Genomic DNA, 9,887 nt, shown 5'->3' with positions numbered 1-9,887 from the left:
GTTTGGAGGTTAATTGAACTTGGAAGATTAAAAGTATAGAATATGGTTAGTGTTTGTTAGGTTTTGGGGTTAAATTGGGAAAGGAATTTTGGGTCTTTTGTGGAGCAATTAGGAGCTGGTATATGTGTGTTTATTTGGTATGAAGTTGGTTAGAGAACTTGCATGAGAACCATAGAAACGGATCATGCGTTTGCGTCGCGCGAAACCGTTCAAACTGGAAATCAGGGCAGCCCAGAACTTCAACTTTGGCTCCATTTTTATTTGTGCTACGTATTGATTCAAGGTTTGGCCAAAACATGAAAGTTGTAGCTTATTGAGTCCTCTTTGTACCTACAAAATTTCAGCCCAATCCGATCAGTGTAGCCTGAGTTATGACCGAAACCCAGATGGCTATGCAAAATTCTGGATTTGGTGACGTTTGTGGTTTTGCTGCTGACCGTGCTCGGTTCACATTGATAACGAAGGAACTGGGTGTTGAGGTCTTCATAATACTTGTAGATCTTTGTTTTAGATTCGAAACTGTATAAAATGCGTCCAAATCCGAGTTCTGTAGCTCCATTTATGCCCAAAACAATGTAAGGTGCCAGAACTGCCGTTGAAGCCGGTCAGTTCTGAGCACGAACTTTGGACCTGTTTTTCCCTATGCTCTATACTGATTCAACTTTTGGTCAAAACACAAAATTTATAGTCTTATAAATGATCTTTCCAACGCCTCTGAAATTTCTTGATTCAAATTTATGAGTCATGAGTTATGGTCGTTCAAACAGGGCCTGTTCAGTAACCTGAATTGAAACGGCTGAGACTGTCTTGTGCATTTTTGCCCTAGTTCTGTTGTGATCTGGATTACAAGGCCTTCATGAAAGTTGTAACTCGTTCTCTTAGCTTTGAAGCGGGGTCTCATACATCTTAATCTGACATTCCTAGCCTAACTTTTAGTCAAAACAGTTTGGGACGGCAAATCTGCCCGTTTCGGTTTGCCAGCCGTTTCCGTTTCCGTTCACCGTTTCCGCGCGCATGTGTGTCCGTTTTGCCATTTTGCTTTATTTACGCATTTTAGTAATCGTTGTGTAGTAATGTGGTGCAATCTTTTATTTCAGACGGTGACGGGCTAGATGCTGCCAATGGGGCCTACTAACTGTTATACGTGACGTGATCTTCGCACTTTTGCTATACTTGCTCATTGTGTAAGTATTCAGGCCGTTTCTATGTGTAAGTTGCTTATGTACGTTGATGTGAATGAAATGGTACTTAGGCGAGGGTGTACTTTATCACACTCGACTTAAACCCTAATTTGCACACATATTTGTACATGACATGTGTATATGAATGGTTTTGGGACTGAACCCCTTGAGCTTGTAACTCGGGGTGACTTTTGTGAAATGTGTAATATGATGAATTTGGGGCCCGATCTCAAGACCTAGAAGGACTATTCGAACCGGCCGAGGTTTGGTCGAAGTCAGTCCAACCTAGTCTTGAGGTCACAAGTTTGTGAACCAAGTTTATTTTCGTTTTGATTGCTCGAGCCATTTTGTGTGGTTGACTGGCCAGTGAGGGTGATAAGGGGTACGGTGGGAGTACAAGTGGAGTTCTACGGACCTTGATTTGTGGTCGACAGAGTGTCGACAGGAGGTCACATGTAACACATGATTTGGCTTTGGAGCCAACCTGTATCCTTAACTTGTGTTATTACTATTGTACTTTTGATTTGACATCCATGTGACGTAATTGTTTGTCTTAATATGAAATTTACGCTTTTACCCCTGTTTACTTACCAAACTTATAGCTTACCATTTTCCTTTGTTTTCCTTAACAGGGGACGACACAGGGAAACCTTTGGCACCATCACTAGTATAGTTAGGTTTAGTTTGTGTTTACTGGACAATTAAGATATTTCTTATTGTTTTGGTGATCTGTATAAGAACCCTTCTTCGGGTCGACTTTCTGCTTTTGGTTATTAACATAAGATAATGTAGTAGTCTGGATAACTACTTTTGAAGATGTAAATAGAACTCTTTTGGGGTTGTATATATTATGAATAGTACCCTTTTGGTTCATATAGTTTTTACTGCTTTGCGTTTTTGAGTCCTGGCGCGAGTTAGACAGACGGTCCGCTAAACCCTTTGGTACGCCTTTGGGTGCGGTGGGGTCGTCACAAATACGGATTTAGAAACAGAAATTTCTAGTGATTTAATTGTAATTTTACAAACACTACTAATCCCACAACGATCGGATTTTGGGAACAACCACCAGAATGCTGCATGGTACCCGCAACAAAAAACTAGGGTTGGGCCAAAAAACCTGTCAACCCGAAAATCCGAGCAATCTGATCCATTCCGCAACGAAAATTAGGATATCCGATCTGGTTTCTATTAGCAGAGTAGATAAGGGTTGGGAACCCGCAAAATTCAGATACGGATACGGGTTACAAAATTAAAAAACCGCGGGTACTTGACCGGAGGGTATATTATATAAATATTAAAAATATATGGGCAATTTTATAATTTCATTAAGTTATTAATCCTAAAGGCCTAAATTTTATCGACATTCAGTTTTTCACTTTCCAAGTTTTTCTCTATCTTCAGTCATCAGCAGAATATCTCCTCTCATTCTCTTTAATTTTCACCACAACAATTCCAAATTTTCCTTCAATTTTCACCACTTTGTGCTACAAATATACAATTGTCTTGGAATCATGAGAGAATCACAACCCATTTATGATTTGATGGTGCCCCTCAAAGCAAAGCCCTCAAGCAGAAGCTGCAGAACGCCGGACCTTCAATTCAAACTCTCAACCTCGTAAGTGAACCCTAGTTTTTTCGGTGAATTTGTGATGCCCAGATTCTTGACAGGAGATATGGATTTTTTAATGGATTAAATTAGAAAAATAAGGAGGGGGGAGGGAATAGCATCTTTGCTAGGTGACAGAAAGGTGGAGTTGGAAAGTGCAAAACTCGCACTTATTGACTTTGCTGATGCTTCTTAAATAATTAAAGTTTACTGGTGTGTACTTTTGTAGTTTTTCGCATCAGCATGTAGCATCTCTTTTAGCCTATGATTTCTTGAATTTTAGTAGGCCTGTGAAAGTTGTTAGGTTGGGGGAATTTGTTCCTAGAACTGAGAGTTGCTGAAGTTGGTTTGGTTGGCACTTCCTTTTCTGTTTTTTGTTAATGTCGAAGCTGAATTTGGCACTTATTCTCTATGTTTTCTTATTCTGGTTTAGTAATTAATTGGAAGATGATATTTGATGTTCTTGAAAAATGGATATTAGTAAACATGAATTATAGGGGCGGGTAACCTATGACCTGTCCCTTTTTTTTGGGTACCTGAGGAAGACAAGTGGAGCAAATTCGAGTTGAAAAAATAATGATCCGATAAGCTAGGATCGAATCAGCCAAATCACGTTTGAAACGAATATTCGACCCGTGTCCACCCCTACAGAAAACTATTGGATGCATCTGAGCTTCGGGAGTTTAACAACCACGATGCTGCATAAACCCTATGATGCCGCATGCTAACCGCAATGGGCCACTATCGGAGACATTGCATCAAGCAATGCAGGACATCACATTCAAGTTTTGACACGTCTTCGCAAAGGACATAAAAGAACCGTTATAAAGAGATCACGAGTCTTAAAAAGCCATTTCATGAAAAAATCTTCACCAAGAACCACTTGCATACATGTAGCACCAAAGCAGGGTATGGAGGATGGATTACACAGTACAGGACACAGAACAAAATATGGCAGAGTGCATTTTACTCCAAGTCACAGTGCATTTTTACTAGGAAAAGTAGTAGATAATATTTCATAGACGAAGCCTTGCAATATATGGCAGTAGAGCGACTCTGGCTCAGTTTTCAGAGCTGGAAGAGGTTATCTCGCTAGATGTGGAGTTGTCTTGTTGGAGACGTCTCATCTCCTCGTAAGCCCATTCAAGACTAGGGCAATAGTGAAGCGGCGGATTGAACCTCGTGTCATTAATATCATCGGGCAAAAATGCCCCATTTTCTACCAGGAATCTGATTGCTTTTTTCTTTCTTTCTTTAGCCGCATTGTGCAGTGGGGTCCCTGGACCAAGGAATAAAAAGAATTCCAACATGTTAAACTATATAAATAGTGTCGAAAAAATCACTTATAACCCATATATACAAATACTTACAGCCACAGGCACCCTTAGTGCGTGCATCAATGTCAGCACCTTGGTCAAGCAATTCATCCATCACTTTGAGATGGCCACCCTTGGCTGCAAGATGGAGAGGGGTAACACCATGTGATTTTGGCCCCCATGCAGCCACATTTACATCCATTCCTTCCTTGAGAAGTCGTTTCACCTTCCAGAAGAAAAATGACTCAGTTATAGAAAATACAAGATCCAAAAACAGCTAAGTTATGCAACTAAAATTTCAACTATGGAAGAAATGATAAACATTGCACCAGTAATCTGACAATGAAAAAATGGTTAAACATAGTATGTACCAACATGCCAGTTTTAACAAAGAAAGAAAAGAATGAGAACACCAATGATGATATCAGAAAGTGGAAGCCGCAAAATGTGCTCACTCATAAGCAACATAGTGAGTCTGAAACATGATTCAACTGATAACTTTGGCATATAGGACAACATGGGAAAATATGAGTTACCAAAGCCAAACAATTTTACATCTTCAAAATGATCATAAAACACAAACACTAACATTTAGAACTATCAACTCATCAAACATTCTCCAAGTGTCAACTAACTTCTGGGTAGTAATGCTTACAGATGGAACAGTTAACACTTAGCGCCTTATTAGTGCATTAAGCTACCCTTGCAACTCCTAGTTTGGTATACTATGATACAAATTAACTTTCTATAAATATCACAGCCACATTTGCAGTAAGCCTTTGGTCAGAAATTATAGTTTCCTGAAGCTTGAAATGCTGTGATCCACTTGATCATGCAAACAGTTAAAATAAAAAATACATGTTACAAATTGCCAAATTTGTGAAATGGAGTACAAAGACAGTTATGGTTTAACCAACAGTCTATATTCCTGTACATGAACCATGTCCTTCAGGTCCTAGAGAAATCTGGGTAAGGCTTCTGAACTCTTAACCAAGAAAATATATTTCCAGCAGAACAAAGCAAGGGCATGTAACATATCATATTGTTGAGAGAATTAGAAGCAAGTAACCTCTATTGTAGAGCATGCCGCCTATTAAAAATTAAAACTTAGGGAGAAAAAGAGAAAGACAAATAAAGCATATTCAACTCTATATTAGGCCTCTAACTAGGCAAGAACACAAGATGATAGGACTAAATGGTGATAATGGCAAGAGGTTTTTTCCTTTTTTTCCCTCTTTTCACTTCCATGGTTATCATGCTGACTACAGTTAGAGAGTAGAAGATGCAGCTGAAGAATTATCATGATAGGGGGAAAAAGAAAGCACAAGAAGGGAAATAATATTAAAAAAAAAGGGTTAAAAACGAAGAAACCTCCTGTGGTATATCTAATACATAGAAAAATCCCCTGTGGTTTCAAAACATGCAAAACGACACCTCATATTTTGAACTAAATTGTAAACTAACAGAATTCGTTAAATTTAACAAAAATGACGGTCTCAGCTGTTAAACTTACCAGATTCCGTTAAGTTTACCGTTAACTTTACCAGATTCTGTTAAATTTTCCGTTAAGTTCAACGAATTATGTTAGTTAACAATTTAGTTCAAAACATGAGGTATCGTTTTATATGTTTTGAAACCATGAGGGGATTTTCTGTGTATTAGGCATACCACAAGGGGCTTTTTTGTTTTTAACTAAAAAAAAAAAGAAGCTACAAATGAAATCATGATGAGACTATATAATGATCGAACTAGATAGTATATAGGTTAAATAAATCTGGGTGTTTAATTTATATGAAATTTCTTTTCCAATTCATGAAACTTCCACACAGAGGATCTACGATTCTTAAACAACTTCAGACTCAGTTAAAGTACATATTTATCATCAAAAACAGAATACAAAATATCTTACTAACATAAATTGCATTGTCCGCGATCACAGTTATTAAAATATAGATGGGACTATGTAGGAGGACATTTGAAAGGAGACAGGCAACATACGGCATCAAATGTAAACTGAAAACTGAAACCTTCTCATCTTTAAGGTTATTTATCTTCTTATAATCAACCTCCATTCCTTTTCCATAAAGATCCCCATTCCCAGTCAAGGGCATTTTGTGTAATTTGAACATTAACCTTAGCTGAAATTCATGTCTCTTAAGGGCATCGCTGCAAGATAACTTAGATTTACAATACTGAAGATATTTGTCAACAAAAAAATGCAGCCAAATCTGAACATTAACCTTAGCTGAAATTCATGTCTCTTAAGGGCATCTCTGCAAGATAACTTAGATTTACAATACTGAAGATATTTGTCACCTAAAAAATGCAGCCAAATCTCTAAAAAGGTCTTAGAATCAAGACTTCACAAATTTGTAGCTCTCAACTATTTTACGCACCACACTGATAGAATGTATGTTTCTTTCTAACTAAACAGAAAAGATTCGTGCAATGAGTTAACATTTTGCGCAACACTGGATTGGCCTTAAACTGGAAAATCTTGTTTCTTGCTTGCTTGCAAAGAACAAAAGTTGTCAAGTTCAATGAGGTGCATGATCATTCAAAGGGATGAAAAACAACTTGCTAGTTGTGCACTACTTCTCAACCTTAACTTCAAAACAACTTCCTGGCTATGCTACACCTAGGACAACACTACGGAACTTTACCAAAAAAAAAGGAACACTGTTTTTAAGATTCAACGCTGGTGGTTAGGAGAAGAATTTGAACATCTGTTTCTACCCGTTTTAACAAGTTTGGAGAAATAATAGTGCTGGCTTGTTTCTTGGAGAGCTTAAGAAGCCTCTGCAGAATCACAAGCCCAGTGTTTTCTGTCAATTCTATGCTTGGAAATAAGCCTTCAAACATACTACACAAAAATGGCAACGCAAAAAGAAGCTAGATTTTACTAAAGCAGTTCACCTACAAAACTAACCAATTAAGTCACCTAAACTTCCCTGCATCCATCAAGTGAGACTTCCTCATATATTTATCCAAGGAGTAAATTGTATGCAGCCCATGTGTTCAACTCCAAATATTATCTGCTGTCACTAAAAAAAAATGTTTTTGGGACCAAACAAAACAAATAGACTTCACTTTTGTACTGCAGAAGGGATCATAGGAACACTACAATCCATTTCTGCCGCAAAGTTGACAGGCTTTGGGTTCATTACTGCCGTAAAGTTGGGAGGCCTTTCTGTAGACCCTCCTGTAGAGTCTAAAAACTGTGAAAGCACCCTAAGTCCGGTAGGGGAAGCATTATCGGCAATTGAAATTAGATGGAAGTTCTAAAATGTGACACAAAAAGGTTCCCAAGGTCAAAATAAAAGTATTGTGACCAAACCCAAAACCAATTATGAAGAACAAACAGTTGTGCTCTAATGAAGAATTCCTTCTTCAATTATGAAGAATTCTCCAAACCAATTCTAATTTTCATAAAAAAAGAACAGACGGTTCTGCTCTTATGTAAATAAGACTGTCAGCTAAACAGCAACACATGCACTAATTAGTCACACTTTCTATTGACAAGAAAATCAATACTCAAATTAACTAACACATGAAACCAAAATAAAGTGTCTCTCTTCAATTTTAGTGAAATATAGCTCAACACCTACCTGGAGCCAACTGTGTACAAGATCCGTTTACATAAATGGTTGCATAACAAATTAGCAAAGAAATCAAGCAAACAGTGAAAAATAGCTCAAAATTGTCACAAAGAAGAGCCATTAAACTCAAGCTAGGTTGTCGGATACTTGAAAGCATACCTCCTTGAGATCGCCTTTCCTTGCACAAATATGAAGCGGAGTCCAACCTCGATCATCTGTATCCCCTGCAGACCTATCCAAATGTCTCCTCCGCCTGATCGAACCCTCCTGCTCCTGTGGCATTACTTCCTTTGCCGTTTCCTCTACAAAACAGTTTTCAATTGGAATACCACTATACATACAAGTATTCCACTAAATCCTACAAATTTTACCACCAACACTACCACGACCCAAATTCAACACTCTTTCTCCAAATCAGACGTTCGTCACCACCAAACAAGCAAATCTAGGACAATCACGAAGATCAAAGTTTTCTTCTTCTTCTTGCCGGATTCAATAGCAAAGAGAAAAACTAAGCCCAAAAACCCTCAAATTCAGGGATAGAACCTAAAAGTTTCTAGACAGGAGGGAAGCTTCTATTTTCCAAGCTAAACACAAGCCCAGAAATTTTAAAATTCAAAGAAATACCTCAATCACATGACTCACGGAAATCAACCAAACGCACAAACAATTTCCAGGCAAAGATTTGATCTTATCTTGGGGTTTTAACAAAAACCCACCAAATACTTCAGCAGATATAATCCCTAAAACACAAGATATTTGAAAAATCTTCTTTTCCAAATCTTTTCCAGCTTCTTTTGACAACTTCTGTTACCTGATTTGCGAGAGAGACAAAAATCAAGAAAACCAATAAAAAAAAAGAGGGATGTTTAGCGAGAGGAATGGTTGGCCAAATTGTAAGGGGCAAAGGGATTCAAACCGGGGCCAAAAGCTCTAAGATTCATAATCACCAGTGATACCGAAGAAGCTGATGAAATTCGAAATAGAAGAGAGATTACCATAGTAGAACCTTTAATATGACAATTTTTTTAGCTTAAATTTAACAAATTAATATCCCAGAAACGAAAAAAAATAGAAACCAGTGATGGGAAAATCCTAAATCCCTAGTTAAAGATTATAGAAACCCAAGTTCGATTGGAAGAAGAGAATTTGGCGGTTGCATAGGTGCTATGAACAATTCAAGAATCAATTGATTCGATGTGTGCGTTTGTGGATTGTGTGACTTCGATGGAGAGACAAAACAAACCCTAGATTGAGAAAAGAGGATTTTGGGGAAAAATATTTGGAATCTTCAGGTTTTTGGTAGCATCATTTTATCAGAGGAGGAAGAATTAAACATTAGCTTGTGTATTAAATTGCTAAAGTTGAGGTAAAGGTTCTAATGTAGAAGAATTGCAATTAAATGTATACAATTTGGGGTTTGGGGAAATGTTTTGGGTTTTAAATATTTGATTTTTTATGAAATTGACCTCGAAAAGCTATAAAGCAATGAATTTTTTATTTACCAAATTACACTTATCATGATTGATTTGTTGCTGAACAAGCAAGAGAGCAGTAATTTTTTTTTTTGTTATTTTTTGTGAGCTTTTATTAATTTTAGTTTTTTGCCAATATATAGGGTTGTGAAGAATTGGGACTTTTTGAACTTGGCCCTAAAAAGCTATAAAGCATTGAGTTTGTCTTTTATCAAATTACGCCTATCATGGTTAATTAGGTGTCAAAAAAGCAAGGGAAGTACCATTTTTTCATTATTTGTTGTAAGCCTTTATAGTTTTCAAAACAGCTTTGCTTTTCCTTTTCTTTCATTATAGTTTAACTTGTGATTTTACAATAAGTTATTAGCATATGTAGTTTTTTTAGTAGTTTTTGTTTGTTGAATTTCTGACTTTTTTCATAAGCTTTTAGGCAATCCAAATTTTTCCAAGAAGTTTAGAAAAGAGTATGAATAGACAAGGAACTACTTTCATTCAATATTTGGCCCCCTCTACTAAAGAAGATTTACCATTAGCTGATGTTATGAATCTCTCAGGTTTGGACATCCACAGCTCAACCTAGGATTCAAGGTTATGTGTGACAACCCCGATATTAACCACGGCAAAATTGTGGCTGGTATATATATATATATATATATATTGGCAACAATAATAATTGTATAACCTATTATATTATAGTCTATAAGGGAGGG

At 37.1% G+C, this 9,887-nt stretch overlaps 1 protein-coding gene across 1 annotated transcript; it reads right to left on the bottom strand.

Annotated features, from left to right (window-relative positions):
• Positions 1-3,625: 3,625 nt before the first annotated feature.
• On the bottom strand, positions 3,626-8,998 carry LOC113704012 (phytochrome-interacting ankyrin-repeat protein 2-like). The gene is made up of 3 exons (XM_027225605.2): positions 7,862-8,998; positions 4,158-4,329; positions 3,626-4,066 (listed from the first exon to the last, which is right to left on the bottom strand). Exons 1-3 carry the CDS (start codon positions 8,039-8,041, stop codon positions 3,849-3,851), a joined length of 570 nt encoding a protein of 189 aa, XP_027081406.1. The 5' UTR covers positions 8,042-8,998; the 3' UTR covers positions 3,626-3,848.
• Positions 8,999-9,887: the final 889 nt, after the last annotated feature.

Source organism: Coffea arabica, chromosome 8e (genome assembly GCF_036785885.1).
Source record: "Coffea arabica cultivar ET-39 chromosome 8e, Coffea Arabica ET-39 HiFi, whole genome shotgun sequence".
Taxonomy (NCBI): Eukaryota; Viridiplantae; Streptophyta; class Magnoliopsida; order Gentianales; family Rubiaceae; genus Coffea; species Coffea arabica.
Note: the sequence above shows the minus strand (reverse complement) of the source record. Positions and strands in the feature narration are given on the sequence as shown.